The sequence below is a fragment of the Rhineura floridana genome, chromosome 10, assembly GCF_030035675.1.
Source record: "Rhineura floridana isolate rRhiFlo1 chromosome 10, rRhiFlo1.hap2, whole genome shotgun sequence".
Classification (NCBI taxonomy): Eukaryota; Metazoa; Chordata; class Lepidosauria; order Squamata; family Rhineuridae; genus Rhineura; species Rhineura floridana.
Genome location: NC_084489.1, coordinates 12,864,274 through 12,882,658, shown reverse-complemented (window position 1 = coordinate 12,882,658; position 18,385 = coordinate 12,864,274). Strand labels below are relative to the sequence as shown.

Here is an 18,385-nt window from a genome sequence, read left to right as displayed (position 1 = left end):
ATATAAGGCGCAAGACAATCTTTCAGGTATCCTGGTTGCAAGTTGCATAGGGCTTTGTACACCAAACCAGAACCTTGAACTTGGCTCTGCAGTCTAATATAACACGTGCTGGGGCAGGAAGCAGTGGCCTCTTCAGAAAACACTTAATACTCCTTTCCAGACTCTAATTGAAACATCTGTCATAAATGAGTGCCCATCAGACTTCTCCCCCTTCATCTCATCCTTCTGTTCTGGGGAGGAGATACTGCATCTAGGTGTGGCATGGTGCCACCCTGGGCTCCTTCTAGGAGGAAGGATGGGATATAACTTTAATTAATAAATAAATAAGTGCCTTTCTGTTTTTTTCTAGGCAGTGATCTCAGTTAGATGGGGTCCCAAATGGGGAGGGGTGCTGGGCATGGGTTTGTGCTCTGGCAAGGGGACCAAGGCCAAGTAAAGCAAATCTGGTGAAGCAAGTCCAAACAAAGCAGTAAGCACTCTGGACAGCTCTACATGAAACGGGCTGAAAAGTTCTATGAGGAAGCTTGAATTATGTTGCTTTAATGACAGGTAAACACAGACTAAGGCTTAAATAAAGCTCAGTTCCATCTGAGTGGCTAGTTCTGCCTCTGGTGAAAGAAAGCTCTTACGTTAAAGGGCCTTTGCCTGCTTCCACAACTGTTGATTCTGATGGTGCAGGGAAACCATGGTCCCTTGTAGCTTCTGAGCTGGAGTCCTCAAAGCCCAAAATGGCAATGTAACCTCCTCAGATCAGAGAGATGCTGACAAAATGGGATCCTCTTGAGCCACAACTTCTGGGGCAGAGGGGACATCTGGGGCTAGTTCCAAGGGCAATATCCTTTTAGAAGTCTGGTTGCACCCATCTCCTTGCTGAGTGTATAAATAAATAACAGTATAGCTAACCTTAAAATATGAAACTGAAACCTTACCGTAACCCTGCATCTTCATAATGAGGATGGTTCACAATAGGTCGAAGAGCAGACAACTTCACACTTGCCATTGTAGGCATTGCACCCGCAAAAACAGCGTCTGAAATATATAAAAGAAAATATAAGAATCTGGAAAAGTAAAAATGGACAATAAAGTTAAGATAACATTCCCTTCCTAAAAGTCAGAACTCAAAGGGTACATAATTATTATCAATAATTATTAACAATAATTATTTGAGATATCATCACTCTTAGAGGCAGATATAAAATTGCATCAGTTTTCATCCAACACTCTTAATTGTTCCTATATATTTTTGCTATTTTAAAGTTGCAATTGCTCCCCACCCACAAATTCTCTGTTGAATACAATAATATTCTATAAAGCAATTAACAATTACAGATAGCCATATTTACAAAGACTGATATTTTAATCTGTTCAATCTTTGAAAGATTAAAAAATGGAAACAGACTGCCTTCAAGTCAATTCTGACTTATGGCGACCCTATGAATAGGGTTTTCATGGTAAGTGGTATTCAGAGGGGGTTGATCATTGCCTTCCTCTGAGGCCGAGAGGCAGTGACTGGCCCAGCGTCACCGCAGAGCTTGGAAAAGTTACTTTTTTGAACTACAACTCCCATCAGCCCAATCCAGTGGCCATGCTGGCTGGGGCTGATGGGAGTTGTAGTTCAAAAAAAGTAACTTTTCCAAGCTCTGCGTCACCCAGTGAGCTTCATGGCTGTGTGGGGATTTGAACTCTGGTCTCCCAGGTCGTAGTCCAACATTCTAACTGCTATACAAGTTAATATAAAATATGACACCATATTTTACTGTTTAAGAAATTATTAGTAAATTATTAGGAGCACGACCTGCAAGCTGCACAGAACATAAGATTGTTGCTTACCTTGCAATAGATGTTGTAGTAAATACTGCAAAAAAAGTTGTTGTTTTTTACCTTGTTTGGTGTTTTCTTTTATCCACAACAACAGTTCTTCCTGGGGAAGGTTGCTAAATTCTCCCACAATGCTCCATTCCTTTTGAAGGTTTGCTATTCCTTCAAATGCCATCATTGCTAAAATTGCAAGTACAAGTGTTCCAGGCTGGATTTTAATAAAGAGCCATCCGAACAGCTGATATGACAAAATAAAAAGTCATATTCTTTATATACCACTCAAGTTTCCATTTTTTCATAATATCAAACACATTACATGAAAAGACATTAGAACCCAGTTCACTATACACTATATTGAAAGCTTCCAGTCTGTGGGCCATTGTTTAGTTTTCCATATTTGTTGACCAATTTTTGTTAAAATTTGGACACATTCAGTCTCAGTAACTTGTAGCAACTCTGTTGGCATGCCATCTGTTCCTGGTGATTTGTTTCTTCCAAGTATTTTAAGAACAGCTTTCACCACACATTCTAAAATTTCTGGTTCTTCATCATATGGTTCCTCTATGTTTGAATCTGTCATCCTAGCATCTCTTTTATAGAGTTCTTCAGTGTATGGCTTCCATCTTCCTTTTATTTCATCTCGGTCAGTCAGTGTGTTCCCCTGTTGATTATTCAACATCCCTACTCTTGGTTTAAATTTCCCTTTCATTTCTCTAATCTTTTGGAATAGGGCTCTTGTTCTTCCCTTATTGTTGTACTGTAATAGTACTCTTGTTTAAATTTCCCTTTAGGGCTCTTGTTCTACTTTTATTGTCCTCTTCTGTTTCTATACAGTAACTATTATAATAGTTCTCTTTGTCCCTTCGTACTAGTCACTGTATTATTGCATTTAGGGTTCTGACTGTTTCTATCTCCTTTTGCTTTTGCTTTCCTTCTGTCTTTAACCATTTAAAAGTTTCATCAGTCATCCATTGAGGTATTTCTCTCTTTTTAACTAGAGATATTGTCTTTTTGCATTCTTCCCTGATAATGTATCTGACTTTATTTTCTCCTGGGATGTTATTTAAATTGTATTTCAGCATCATGATTGCTTTATTGTTCTTCTTTAGCTTTACTCTGATTTTCAATATTACCAGTTCATTATCTGTACTGCAGTCTGCTCCTGGTCTTGTTTTTGCAGAAGTATGGAACTTCTCCATCTTCTGCTACCAGTTATATAGTCAATGTGATTCTTAAATTAACCATTTGTCCACGTGTACAGTCATCTTTTCGGTTGCTCAAAAAAAGAATTTGCAAGAAACAAATCATTGGCTTCACAGAATTAAGTCTTTCTCCTGCTTCATTTCTATCACCTAAGCCCCATTTCCTCATACTTTCTAGTTCTTCTCTGTTCCCTACATTTCCCTGCTTGATAATTTCTAACTTTCCTTGGTTCATGCTCCTCACATTCCAAGTTCCTACTGTGTACGTTATACATCTCCAGACTCTCCTTTCGCATCTGTGCACAACAGCCTCTGGCCTTCCATTCAGCTTTTACCCAGTGGTGTCATTAGTCACAGCGTTACTCATACATGTCCGTTGTTCTTCACCAGTAGCTCGCTGAGTGCCATCTGACCTGGGGGCCTCATTTTCCAGCACTATCTCGTGTTGCCTTTTGCATACCCTGTTCATAGGGTTTTCGTGGTAAGAGGTATTCAGAGGTGGTTTACCATTGCCTTCCTCTGAGTTTGGATGCATCTTAGTCTGATGTCTCAGCCTTGAACATTCCACCTTGGGTGACCCTGCTAGGAGTCTAGCCTCTTGGTCTAGACTCCTGACGGTATTGCTCTCAGCTTCTTCAACACTCTCAAACCCCCTCACCATGTTAAGGTGTGCATTCTAGAGGAGGCGTGTATATAATATAACGTAGTAAAACCTGCAACAGTTTCTGTCCAACGTAACTATGATACTCCCTCTTTTCATGATTTATCATGAAGGCCATCTGTGTACTACCCCACTTTGCCGCCACCTCCTCACCACCTATCCTTCCAGATAGCAAGCTTTAGTACCCCAAGCACAGTGGACAAAGGCGAAGATGTTCTGTATATATGTCAATACTGAACAATGGCATAAATCTATGCCCACTACTGCCTAAATAATATTGTTTCTAATATGAGTTTACATTGATTTCTTACCCTTTATGTTGTATATATGCAATATATGTATCATTAGCTTTACTGTATATTTGCATTATACATTAGTGTAGTTTTCTCTACACCCATAATAAAATAATTTAAAATATTAGCCATTTGACACAGAGTTGCTTTAATAGCCCCTCTGAAAAAAAATATTATGTTAATCACTACATCAGTAAGACAAATCAGTAGCTTACTTGCTTTGAACATATTAAGGATGCCATGATGCACATATGAGGTGTCAGAAACAGCTTTAGTCTCATAATTAAAATAGCAAGAACAGTAAAAAATATGAGCTGCAGTGCATGGTATACTATCTGCAAACAAGACAAAGAAATAAAAAACAATTAATTGTTAAAAGAGCTATCAAAACAACAAGCATAAATCTATAAATTATAAGAAAGAATGATTATCTTTTTATTAAGGTGCTCCATGGAGCACTGTATTATTTTTACATTTAAACCCATGTGAGGGGCTAGGGGGAGCAGAAAGACTACAAATAAGAGATAGAACATTTTAGAAGCATGAATATCCCTATGGGAATAGAAGAGACTATACCGAAGCTCAATTGTAATTGCTGAATTTTTCTTTACATTTATTAAAATTACTGAACTGAATTCCATTTTATACTTGCTTTATCCCACACCAGCACTCCAGTGCAACAACGATTTGAGTGTAAAATACCTCTGATATGTAAATGGAGCTTCCAAAAGTATAAGGGTTTACTCATTCACTTTAATGAAGATATGCCCCCCTTTGCTGCATGAGCCTGTTCTCCTATGCTGAAGTTAATGGCAAAATGTTTGTTATGCAGAACTTCCATATATGTCCAGCACATGCAGATTACAGATTAACTGTGACTGCTTCAAGCGATCATTGCAATAGAGATGCTGTGAGCATTCAAGCAATACTGGGGCAAACACAGCTCTGCTTGCAGGCCCATGCTCATTCTGATACTGCAAGTCATCAATGCCACATTGCCCTGCTCCATAAATTCACCACTGAGTACAGGAAGGGGGCAGTAAAGGCCAGTCTGAGCCCTCTGTAAAGCATATTTTCCCTCTGGGGACTGGGACTTCCAGTCCGAGTCCCTAGCAGAAACAATGGAAGTTTTTCTTACCATAAACTTCTGTTTGATGTTGGCAGTGGAGGACATTCTCTTGTTGGGATGACGCCTCCTACTGGACTGACAGGCAGGGTCCAGAACCCTTTGTCTCCTCTTCCAGGGGGAGGAGTTGTCCTGCCCTCTAGTATGACTGACAGAGCAATAACCACACTTCTGCCCATTATCAACGAAGAACTGACCGTCACGCTCTACCAACTGGGTGAGCCTAAAGCTGGGAACTTAATGTTCAAGAGGAAATAATCAGTGTAAAAAAATCCTATGACTAAGTCTATGGTCGACCATTAACTATTGCTACTGACCACAAGCCATTATTGGGATTGTTTGCCCCTAACCAGCAGAAGCCACAAATATTATTTCCACACGTTATGGTGGGCAATTTTCCTGAGCGCGTACAATTACACACTGCAACATAAGCCTGGCAGGAGCAATGCTCATGCTGATGCTTTGAGCTGCCTTCCTCTCCCTTCTACTGGGTTTGATGAAACCCCTCCACTGGATGTGCTGTTGTTAGAGTCATTAACAGAACCACCCCTCCATGCTGGGAATATTGCCACTGCGTCATCCAACGACCCAGTTCTTGACCGTGTTCTCAACTGGGTGTGGAGGGAATGGCCATTAGGGAAGCTTGAGGAGAAACTCAGACCATTTGTATCCAAACAACATGAACTATCAATACACAAGGGATGCCTCCTGTGGGGAAATAGAGTTGTCATTCCCACTGTGTTGAGACAGCGGGTGTTGGAGTCCCTATATGTCAGACACCCTGGTATAGTGCAAATGAAGGCTCTGGGGCGCAGCTATGTATGGTGGCCCAAGATGGACAGAGAAATTGAAGAATGCATGAAGAGATGTCAGAAGTGTCAGGTTTCAAGACCAGCTCCACCATATGCCCCAGTGCACCCTGGGAATCGACAAAAACGCCAAGGTCACGACTTCATATCGACTTTGTAGGCCCCTTCCAGGGACAAACTTTCTTAATTGTTAATTGTTGTTGATTCATACTCCAAATGGTTAGAAGTGGTTCCGGTATCGTCAATGACATCTCGTATTGTTATCAAGACTTTACACAGGCTTTTCACAACACATGGGTTGCCAAACAACATTGTCTCAGACAATGAGGCCCAGTTCACATCTGTGGAATTCCGCACATTCCTGGATAATGGACTGATTCGGCATGTCACTTCAGCCCGTTTTCATCCAGCAACCAATGGCCAGGCTGAGAGGATGGTCAGGACAACAAAGGATGCATTGAAATGGATTGTAGAAGGTGACTGGGACCGACACAAGTTTTCTCCTGACACAACACAACACACCCTGTGCCACAACTGGAAGGAGCCCAGCCGAGCTATTAATGAACAGACAACTAATGACTCTGCTTGATTGGTTGCATCCTGACTTGACCAAGGACTGAACAAGGAAGTCCGCTGCAGTTCAAGAACCTGCACGGGTGTTCACCCCTGTGTATGTCAGGAACTATGGTGCTGGTGAAACATGGATTCCTGCCCCTGTGACCCAAGCCACGGGCTCATTGTCCTACAGGGCTCAAACACCAGATGACCATGTGTTATGTCGACATATGGACCAGATGAGAGGACGAAGCCCACCTCCATCAATTCTCTCTGAGGATGCTGGAAATACTCAAGTGGAAAGAGAAAATGAGCCAGTAGCTGCTCCTGATGCCGGACAAGAGCAGTTGCACCTAGACCCTGAAGAGGACCAGCATCAACCATAGCCAAATGGGGAACTAGGGGATGCATTATCAACTTCAATGCAAAATTGTCATCGATTGACCTGAACCAGGGCTCGTCCCAAGTATCTTCAGGACTATGAGATCTAGGGGGGAGGGGTGTAGTATATTAGCCCTCCAGGCTTGCCATACCAGGAACTGCTGAGTCAGTCCCAGGCTGTGGCAGTTTCAGTTCCAGGCCTGCCTTACAAGCAGCACCATGCTGTGGGCCTTGTTCTCTGTATATAATTAGTTATAGTGAAGTTCTTGTTATTGTTGGGCTCCTGCTGGGAGGAAGGTCGGGATACAAATTAAATAAATAAATAAATAATTGTTTAGATCCTCTGTGTGGCCTCTTCGTTCATGATACTTTTCACTATTGCTCCTTTTGTGCACAGATCTCTGGGGTTTAGAAATGCCAACTGCTAACAAGGAGCCCTGAATCTCTGATGAGATGCAGGAATGTATCCATGACAGGAACCTAGGAAACTCCCCCTCAGAAAGAAAGGAAAGCAGTGGTAAATATTCACAAGTAGCGCTGGGCCCCTCACTGTGCTCACCTAGTCAGCATTATGCTGACCAACAACACTGAGGAGGGAGACACTAGAATCCGAAACTTCCCCTTCCCTTTGACTCCCATGCTCGTGTGTAGAGGGACTGTCTGGACAAGTTATAATCAAAGCCAGTGCTTGCCACAATCAAGAGGAAAAGGTGCACTCCACAAGAACAAGAGGGAGTATGTCCTTTTTTTAAAAATTACCCCTGAAAAGAGGGGGGAATAATGAGTGTGCTCCATTCGAGAGCAATGAGGGAGTCTGCTTTTTACTTTATTTGCTTACTTACCCCATGGGCACCAAGCCAAGGAAACGGGGGAAACGGGGGAAACTGGGCAAACAGATTAATCTGTTGGGTTCCCAGAGGGTGTGGAAAAATCTGTCCCCACAGGTGTTCAGACTGCTAAATGCAAAATGGTATTCCCACCTTTTTCTGTGGGGAATAATAGCGTTTCGCTCTGCAGTAAACAGACCAACTGAAATAAAAAAATGTTCTGAACACTACACTGCCAAAGCAAGTGCTCACTGTAAAAAAGAATCTGATCTTTTTACTCGTCTTGCCAGTGTTGAAATAGGATACTTAATTACTTATTCATCCACCCCGTTTGTGCCAAGAAAAATGGAGAAACTGTAGGGGGGAAATGGGCAGCCAGATGAATCCGCTGGATTCCCATAGGGTGTGGAAAGATCTGTCCCCACTATAACTGGCCAGGCTGAGATGGGAAAGCAGCCTCTAAAGGGCTGCCAGTGCGCTTCACCACAGACAAAAATGGCACTCCCGCTTTCCCTGCAGGGGCTATTCCCTCAGCTTCTCAAAAAACGTTCAAATGGAGTGAACATGAAGAAACACAATTCGGAAGGCTACGTATAAGCATCCAAAACCCCCAGAGCAGGCATTCTATTTGAAGCCTTTCTCAGTACTCCAATATTGAAGTCTGGAAGACCACTCTTCCCTAGAATGCAGGGCGGACCGTGTCAGACAGCAGATTAGGCAAATAAATGGTCGGAACTGCCAGAGCATATGCTATATGTGAAGCCTTTCTCAGCACTCCAATATCAAAGCCTGGTAGACTGCTCGTCCCTGGAACGCAGGATGGACTCTGACAAGCGGTAGGTTAGGCAAATGGATCTGCCCTGGGAGAGGGAAACTGGAGGTTCAGCAGAGGCAAAGACCCCACCGATGACGAAATGATTGGATAAGCACGGGAAGGACCCCAGCACAGCCTATGTCTCACCTCACAAACTCCCGCTCAGGCACTTACTGTACAATAACAATAAACCCAACACAGAAATCACACACACAAGGGAGAAAGGAGGAAGAAAACAATCTCACGAAAGGCAAAGATAGTCTAGGGAATTTAGACCACTAAAGGACCCTACTGCTCAAGACCACAGGCAGGGTCAAATTGGAAGGCAGGTCGACTGCTCTCCCTGGAAGAGGAGGCAAAGGATTCCAGATCTTGCCTGTTAGTCCAGTATGAGGCGTCATCCCAACAAGAGAATGTCCTCCACTGCTAACAGGTAAATGACAAGACTGCACATCATTTTCCCCAGAAAGCAGGCCCCTGGGGGGGTCTTCTCCCCCTCAGAAATGACACAAGTAGTGTCATTTTCTCAGTTGTGATTATGGGATTGGTAATCCCAGTTCCAGGCTGGGGCCTGCCCGTCACCTTACTTTGCCCTGCTGTCAGGTAAATTTCTGAGTGTTGAGGCAGGGAAAGGAGATGGTGATGGCAGAGTTGAAAATGTGACAGGAATTCTTAAAACTACAGAGCTATTTAAGAACACAGTACTATGTAAATTCACACCAAATCAACAGTTTCTGTCCTTGTATCTATGGAAGGAAATTGGACTTTTACTATCATTTGTTTTTATTTTTTAATTTTAAGAACCTTAATGTGCACCACCAACTTAAACTTGTGTAACCACTTTCTATTATTTCCACTGTTTCTTTCAAAGCAGCACATCTTCTATTTCCCACAGGAGACACATGTTCTAAATTTGAGGGATTTTTAAATGTCAGTAAGGAGTCCTGATAGGATTCATGCAGGATTAGATCCTTACCTCTCCATGATTAAAATAATCCTCCTGTCTGGACAAAAAAACAGTAATACTGTGTTTGTTTACTGCATAACATGAATATTCCTAACACTACAAACAGTCATTTATGGAATACATGTCTGTCTACAATCAAACTAAACTCAAAATATTGCAGCGTTTTGAGTTTATAATCTCTTAAGCGATTAAAGTTACAAAGAGACCACTGCTACCATATTTATTTTGCAAACATATTTGCATCAGTCCAGAGGCTACTTATATGTACGGATGCTCCAATGCACTTGTGGAACTCTAGCACAAGCATTTCATTAACTACCATTTTGAGGGTGTCACTGCTTAAAAAGTAACACAATGAAATCACAATGAAATTACAGTGAATGGAAGTCTGCACTTGCTTAGAGCTCTGTGTGCACATCAGCCTAGCTAGATTACTTGCATGTTCGCAAGTCACAGTAAGAATTTTACTTGCTGTACTTTTTCATTCCAGAAAGTGCTTGGAAAACTGACCAGAGACCAGAAATGAGAATCACCTTCAAGCACTACATGAGGAAGAAGAGCTCCTAGATGGATATGCCAATACAAAAAAACAGATCAAATCAACCTGACACAACAGCAGCAATTGATATGGGCTTGGACAGAAATATGAAAGTGGAAAGGCATGGGGAGGTGAATTTCCCACCCTAGAGGAAGAGGGTAGGTGGAGGCATCTTGTGTGGACAGGAGCTCCACTGAACAAGATGTCTCCCACGAGCACATCTCTAGTTCCAAGCCACGATTTTTTTTAATTTTGCACAAAAAAAAATTTAAACAATGAATATAAGATTGAAAGTCATATATCAGGGGTTCTCAAACTCACTATAATCAGGGCACACTTGAGACAGTTGCAAGTTTCTGAGGCCCACCAGTCACAAAACAGTGGCAGATGGAGGCAAAGTTTGGCATAATCAGCTGGCAACTATTGATCTCACTTTCTACTTTCTTTGGAAATTGCTAAATTCTTTGCCACAGCAGTTTCCTTTGTGGCAAGAAGTTCCATAGCTCAGCTTTCCCCTAGCTAAGTACAGACATTTGTTCTAGAGGTATTGTGACTCAGCCTCCCCAATTTTAGGAAGAATTTGCTCATCCAGAGACTCTAACAGAGAGGTAAAATTTCCAGAATGTTTGAAGACATGGAAGAAAGCCTTGGGGGTTTCCAGAAAAAGTGCAAATTTGGGGGAAATTGAAAAATATGCAGTACTTGTTTTTTAGTACCCTTTACAGATTGAAAGTCATTTGGTTACTTCAGGAACATAAAATGTATTATGTACAACTTGGTTTGCCCATAAAACTATCATGCTTGGTATATTAAAAGTACACTTTATTCAGACCATAAAAAATGGAAATTACTGTTTTAAATGTATTATACTAATTGAACTACAAGCTGCTGAACTCTTACGGATCCTAGCATCTCTTTAGTTTTGCCAGTTTATATGGAGCAGGCAAAACAATAAAAACAGACAAAACCATCAACTTATTTTTTTACTTATTTAATCATTTATATCCCACCTTTCCTCCCAAAGGATCCCAAGGTGGCAAACATATGCTCCATAAAACATCTAAAAATATAGTTTAAAAGGTAAAACAAAAGAAATTTTTTGTTATGAAAATTATTACAGTAGGGCCCCACTCATTTGGCAGGTTATGTTCCAGACCCCTGCCAAAAAGCGAAAGCCGCCAAAAAGCAGAACTCCGTCAATAAAATGGCGCCCAATGCCCAAAAAACACCATAAAAGTGGAACAAGCGCCGTATGAAATTGAAAGCTGCCGTATTAGCGGAACGCCAAAAAGCGGGGCCCTACTATATGTCTCCTCTAGTCCTTTAAAGTGTCAAGTACACACAAAACATCCATTTTCATAGAATGAGCTGAGAAAAAGAGAAGGTGGGGGAACCAAGACTCAATGAATGCTACATAAAATTTAACCAGTGTCATTTTCCCTATCACTATTAGTTTCTGTGTTGCTCTGTACTTTCTCCTACTCCCAGTCCTTTGAGGCCTAGTCAAGAGGACAGAAACAGATTCACCAACTATGCGAACAAGAGGAAGCTCACAAGCACAGAAGGCACTGCATCCTGCTCTTGTGTCAATGGTAGTACCTCCCAGATGCAGAAATGCATCTTCCTTTTGCATTTGAGAATTATACTCTCAGTGTACAACTCAGGACTTGCTTGTCCTCAATGTACAGGAATTTTAGTAATCTATACTGCACACAGTCTTACTTAAAAGTCTTCCTGTTACTTGGTTTTTGAAATAATTGGAGTAATGTAAATATATGAACACATTGTCTTAAACATTTTATTCATCACTGTAAAAGAAATTATTTCATAATGCAAAATTTTTCAGAATAAAAAAAGGCTTCAGGAAAAAAATGATGGGGGCGGGGTCCAGGCTTTCACATCTCTAGTGGAGAAAGCTCTTTCTTCTATATTTTCCCCTTCCCACCCCCACATACCTCTCAGGCTATTCTCACCTATCTCCAGGAATGTCTTCTTCCATTCTCCTTTCACATTCAACTCACAGCTTATATCCCCCAACTGCCAGTTTCTTTCATCCCTCCTCCCCATTTGCATTAACTTCTTCCTCCTATAACAGCTTTCTTCTTGTATCCCTTCCTTTTTATTCCTAGTTTGTATATAACAAACGTTAACTTCTTATCATAAATAACAACAATATTAAATATTAATCTTTTATCTCATTTTCTACTTTCCTTCAACACCTCCTCTGGCACTTTTCTCTCAAGAGGAGGGACACCCACCTTCTTTCCTTCCTTCCACACCTGCTGACTCTTCTCCTGATCAACTTTACTCAACATGCAAGTAAGGAGTTGCTGGTGTTGACACTGGTCCACCCAAAAGGGTGTGGCATGGCTACAGAGCCTGGAAGCAAGCGAGAAAACACTGGGCAGGCTCTGGCACCAAGGCCCACCTGAAAGTGGCCCAAAGCAGTGGTGTATCCTGGTTCACTGTTTATGAAACACGGATCTAGCTGTTAAGAAAACCTTCTATAATGCTGATTATTAACACTTTATTTAAAGTAGGACCTCATGACGAGAAGCAATTCTTGCCACTTATACATGGAGACAGATAACCTTGGAAAATGTTTAAAATTTCTGATTCAGTTCAGGGCTAAAACAACAGTTGAATGACATGGCACTGGTAAGCATGTTTCCCAGCTTTAAAAACTGTACTATCTCTGGAGAAAGACAATTCAGCCAAGCTGTACCTCCAATATGTTATTTGAAAGCATGACAGACATAAACACAGTGTTTATGTTTAATTTAGCAACAGCACCTCACAAGCATCAAAACTGATTCTAAGATTTGCCCCATTGCTCCCAAGTACCTCTAAGCTTACAAGCCCTTCTATGATCTAAAACAGCCAAGATAAAGGTTTTTAGAAGGGACACAGCACCTCAACCCTGCATGTTTTCCTCTGGAGTTGAGGGTCTTTTTAAGTCTAACATTAGACGGCGGGCTCACCTTACTGTGAGCAAGGTCAGCAATAGCATAAAGAGAAGCAGCATTGCGATAAGAGACACTGGATGAAATTATAAGAGCAATGCCTGAAGATGAGGAGAGAAGAGCATGAACGACAGGGGCAAGGTTCAGTTACGTAGTTGCACATGGTCCCTAAGGTAGTAATTCATTCCTTGGATTTACACTCTATTTCAAAATGGATTTACCTTTCAGGGAATTCCTTGTGACACACAACGTATTGAAATGCCTGTGAACATATGATAACATTTTTTTAAAAAGCCTTTTCTCTAAAGCACTTTTAATCATCTTAACACTGGTCCTGCACACCTGAACAGATGTTTTCTCAATAATGATTTCAATAATTATAACTAAATCAGCCTAATGACTTCCAGACTGTGCTCTTCATTTTTAATAACACATAGCTATACATAATGTCAAGTTCTACACCTAACAGGCATATTTCTACACTGCATACCAAAATTATAATGGCCCAAAGTGTCAACAGACACGTAACATTTTCTATGCATCTCCAGTTACATTTTTTGGAATGCTTTTTTTAATAGTGGTTCCTTATTTATAAGGACCTGATTTTTCTTTTTGGTAAATACCATTAATGTCTTTTCACATGCATGCAAGAAACACGTCTGGTATTTAACAGAACATGTTCACAGAACAACTTGTATCTGACTTTTTGTCCACATGTTCTGTTAGATACAAGACTTTTTTGCCTGCATGTGCAAAGACATACATGTTAGACGTACTCTAAGAATATTAACTGCTGCCTTTTAACATACTATACATATCAAATACAAACCAGCAATGGCTTACCTTCAGAACAATTACTGAAAAAACGGCAAGAACAACTGGAAGCAGCAGTGTCTTCATGTACTGTACTGGAGTCTGAAATGCAAATTCAAGTGATAGCTAATTTTATGCACAATAACTTTCCCATACGATTGTCAAGTGTTTCTTCTGAGAAGATGCAAAATCCAGAATAAGAATGTGTAACAAGGCTCTCCCATCATTATATTATGGTCAAGACTATTGTTTAATCTGACATGGAAAAGTCACCATGCAGCACTTCATGACCTCAATAATAAAAATGTGATCTACTTTTTTAGTCTTGTACTATATATCACAGCAGTATGGTAAGGTAAAAAGCTTAAACCCAAACTGTAGCCCATATTAATAACTTTGTCACCATGTTTCATTCTTATTGAAAATTGCTTCCATTTAATATTCTATTACTAATCTAAATAATGTTTTCAGTGTTTGAGTTTTTTCCATAAACTTTCAATCTTCACTGTTCATGAACATAATTTATGGCCTATGATAAACAGCACAAGAAATATAGTTGCACTGAGGAGTACATAATTGTCTTTCAGTCATCTCGTGGCACTTTTCAAATCCTACTATTTTATTCTACCAACTGTTAAACAATGGTAAGGATCCTGCATCTTTGTCTTGGTGAAAAAGCAGAAACCCAGCCACAAATTATTTTCTGATTATTTGGCAAAATTAAAAAAAGAAAGCAAAACTATAAAACATAAAACTGTTCTATGTATCACCAACTGATTTTTCAATTACCTCTTTTTCCATGAAGTCAAACTCCACAGCACAGGTGTACATTGAAGTATCAAAATCCCTATAACCGGTAAGTTTTGCCTTTAAAAGGTTGCTTATATGAGCCTGATAAGAAATTACATTCATAATGTTCGTTAAACAAATCACAGGGTGAAATCCAGTTACATTTTATAAGACAGAGGATTTGGATTATGCTCAAAGTGGTTCAGTACTAAGAAAAAATCAAGGAAATACATGGAGAAATGCTGTATGTATTAGGGTTGTGCACAGACCCTTGCTCCTCCCCATGGCTCCGATCTGGGGGGATCAGGCCAACCCACACTAGGTTGACCAGAGGACCACCCACCCTGCCTGAAGCCACTCCCGGAAAAGTTCAGGGGCAGGGCTTATGTTTAATTAGGGTAAAAACAGGGTGGGAGGGGGAAGGAAACGATGCATTTTCTTTCCCCACTCCCAACTGAGAGTGGAGGTCAATTCTGTGGGGTGCTGTTTAGCAAGCTGCTTTTCTTCAGAAAGGCTGCTTCCAAAGCAGCACTTGCACCCTGCAGAATCATCCTTGTGCTCAACCACTGATGAGCGGAGGGAGCAATCCTGCATGAAACAGCTTTCTTTTAAGAAAGGCCCTTACAAAGCAGTACCTACACCCCACAGAACCAGTGCTTCTGCTTAACAGGTCTCCGCTCAACGGCTGTTGAAGGGAAGCATTGATCCTGTGGGGCGGTGCTCAGGCAGGAAGGAGACCCAGAGTGTTAGGCCTACCTTCTCAGTCTTACTGCAGGTTTTCTACCCAATGGCTACCTCTTCTTCCTGCCTGATGACCTTCCTTCCGACAGCTGCAGATCAGTCTGGATCATCCAACCCGACCTGTAGCAATCTGTGGCTGTCGCAACCCAACTTAGTCTCTGGATAGGCCCAATGTGGCTCAGGACCTGGCTGAATCCAGTGCACAGCCCTAGTATATATGTCTATATGTGTTTATATGGAACAAAAACAATATTCTGTGACCCTGTGACTGTCACAAGGCCTTGTGATGTTAGTATGCTGCAAGCCTGTTCAGCAGTGGCTGCTTAGTGACTGGTACTGAGAATTTCTTAGGCCAGACCTGGATCAGGTAAATTCATTCTGATTGGTCTGGGTCACAACAGATTCTGATCGGGGGGACGTTCCAGTCATTTGAGATTTAAGTGTCAGGGAGAGAAAAAGACAGCTGAGGTCAATAATTTGCGAGTAGGCCCCATCTGTAGAGTTTTTGGCTCAGCTAGACAGACATCTCTTTACCCTGGCCTTAGGCATTTGAGATGTATGTTTTCAGGACCCAGTCTATTCCTGTGATTGTAATTTGTTTTAATTGGTTTTAATAATGAATTTTAAACTGCTGTAGCCTGCCATGGGACATGCTCATAAAGGGCGGGTAATAAATGCATTAGTTATACATATATTATTATATATAATTCCCAGAATAATTTAACAATTCCACTTCCCAATGGCGCATTCTCCCTGGATGATAGTCCATCAAGTGGGCTGTAGCTCCACCTGGCGACCATAGGCAGGAAATTACATCAGATTGCTGGGAGTATGTCAAGTCACACACGTGACCTCTCCAGTCTTTTCCTGTCTCATCGACCTAGGCGGTAGAATTTTCTTTGTCTCTCCATTTTTTCCCTCACTGTTGAGCTTACCTTGTCTGTTTGCCTTCTTCTCCTCAGCTATCTTCCCTTCTTTGAGTAAGTGTTGTTCCTTTGTCTCATTAAAAAATGACAACCCTCCGTCAGTGTCATTTTCCCTCAGCCCCTTTCCCCCCCTTCACTCTCCGCTGGGGCCGATTGGAACAGGAAGGGGAGGCCTGATTAGATCTAGTCAGAGGCCCTTTTCTGAGCCGAATTAGAGCCACTACTTGCACTCTCCGCACCCCAGAAAGGTGTGATTGCGTGAGAGCTGCTTCGCAACCAAACACCTCTCCTGCACCCCAGAAAGGTGCGAGTGTGTGTAAGAATGGTGGCAACGGGCAATTCCTCGGGGCTTCAGGCAGACGCTCCCTGCCCTTCACCACCTGCTCTGCCATCACAGTCTCAGCTACTGCCGATGGCCTTTGTCAATGCTGCCTGGCAAGGGTCTCCCGCCACAGCGGAGCCTGATCCAGCTCCCCGTAAGGCACCCAAGAAAATAAAACACAGGGAGACTAAGGTAAACGCTGTAACAAGCAGTGCAGTGGCTCCAGCCCCCCCGCTTTGCAAATTCCCACCAAAAAGAGGTCAGCCGCCATTTTAGGAGCCTTCCCTTCTGTGGCTCCCACTAGGAAACAACTCGTGGCTGCTGCTGCCTCAGAGCCAGTGATGATCACAGCAGAGTTTGGCATCACCCCCACATCATGACAACCCTCAGAGATGCCCATGATAGCTACAACCATCCTGACGCCTAGTCCTAACAAACCTGCAGGCTACTCACAGTCCTAGGCGCCATCAGCCTTCTGTCACATCTTCCAGGCGTCGCTATGAGCCTCATGCTAAGCATACTCAGGACTCCCTCTCAAGGGATGAGCCTGCTATAGCTGCACCTAGGGGTTCCTCAGCCAGCGAAGGGGAAATCTCCACAGATGAGGAAAGTGCTCAGCCTCCTCCTCTGCCTCACCCCATGCTAGAGCAAGCCGTTCCATTCCAGCTCACGCCTGAGGCATTGTCCCACAGGGAAGCTGTCACTGGGGCTCTGTCCACTGAACTCCTGACCCCCATCCCATCACAACATACAATGGCCACAGCTGCTTCCTCACAGCATGTCACCAGTAAGTGCAGATCTAGGCGCCCTCAGCGCAGGCTTCTTATAGAGTTTATTGTGCATTTGTCAGAGAACGAGGACGCCTCTCCTTAGCAGGGACACTAGCAGATGGGCCAGATGCCACCACCGGCCCTGTCAATTCTCACCAAAAAGAGAGCTGCCACCATTTTGAAAGCAGTTCCCTCAGCGGCCCCTCTAAATAGAAAACGATAGTCTGCCGCCGCTACTTCCTCAGAGAAGGCTGTTTCTTCAAACAAGCCAGGGCCTACTCTGCCCTCAGGGGAGCTAAGAACTATTACAAATCCCAGTTCTAAGCTAGCGCTCAGCACTAGCAGCTGCAATCAGCGCACAGTAAGCTCTCAACTCCATCACAGAGCCTCTGTTTTTTCCACCAAGATCCTCCACAGCCCTGTAGCTAGGCACGCTCAGGAGTCACTTTCGGTGGATGAATTTGCCACCAATACCAGCCTCATAGCATCTTATCTTACAGACCTGACAGATCAAATTCTGCTAGGCAACAGTTTTATGCACGATGATTCAGTTGTTGCTCTGGAGGAGGAAACAGATGAATGGAGTGATAGTTCACAACCTAATGAGCAGCTCAAACTAACATTGCACAAATACAGTTAATGAGCAGCAGGCGCAACAGAGAACAGGTGACAGTGCTTCACCAGACCCATATGAGGTGTCCAGAGGTAGAGCACTGAGGATGACACAGAGATTTGACACACAACCCTCTGAGTCGCAACAATACGTGTGTTATAATTCAGTTGTCTCCCTGTAGAAGGATATAGATGGTTCACAGGTGGAAGAGCAGTCCACCTTGATGCTTTTCCATAAGAATGGCACAGTAGGGACAGGTTCTATTGCCGCTATGTCCAAGAGGTGATGTATAGTTTTTTGCATGATGCAGTGCCTGGATGGAGCCTTGGGACAAGCAGAAGGATGAAATCTGTCCGGAGGGGTTGTCCAAAACTCCAGTGCATAGCCGTGATGAAAAAGATCTCTGATCCAAGCAACCTGTGTCAGGCGCAGCCAGTGGTTTGCAAACAGAAGTAAT

The 18,385-nt window shown here is 42.5% G+C and overlaps 1 protein-coding gene across 3 annotated transcripts in view; it reads right to left on the bottom strand.

Moving 5' to 3' along the window:
• The window catches only part of DPY19L1 (dpy-19 like C-mannosyltransferase 1), a 92,067-nt gene that overhangs the window by 10,963 nt on the left and 62,719 nt on the right, over window positions 1-18,385 (bottom strand). For 2 of the 3 annotated variants that reach the window (XM_061586395.1, XM_061586393.1), the window contains 7 exons: window positions 14,557-14,658; window positions 13,798-13,869; window positions 13,176-13,216; window positions 9,463-9,490; window positions 4,190-4,309; window positions 1,882-2,056; window positions 930-1,029 (listed from right to left, as the gene is read on the bottom strand). In XM_061586395.1, coding sequence (XP_061442379.1) covers window positions 930-1,029; window positions 1,882-2,056; window positions 4,190-4,309; window positions 9,463-9,490; window positions 13,176-13,216; window positions 13,798-13,869; window positions 14,557-14,658 — 638 coding nt within the window. The remainder of the gene's footprint in view (window positions 1-929; window positions 1,030-1,881; window positions 2,057-4,189; window positions 4,310-9,462; window positions 9,491-13,175; window positions 13,217-13,797; window positions 13,870-14,556; window positions 14,659-18,385) is intronic. The other variant, XM_061586394.1, reaches the window with a different exon arrangement.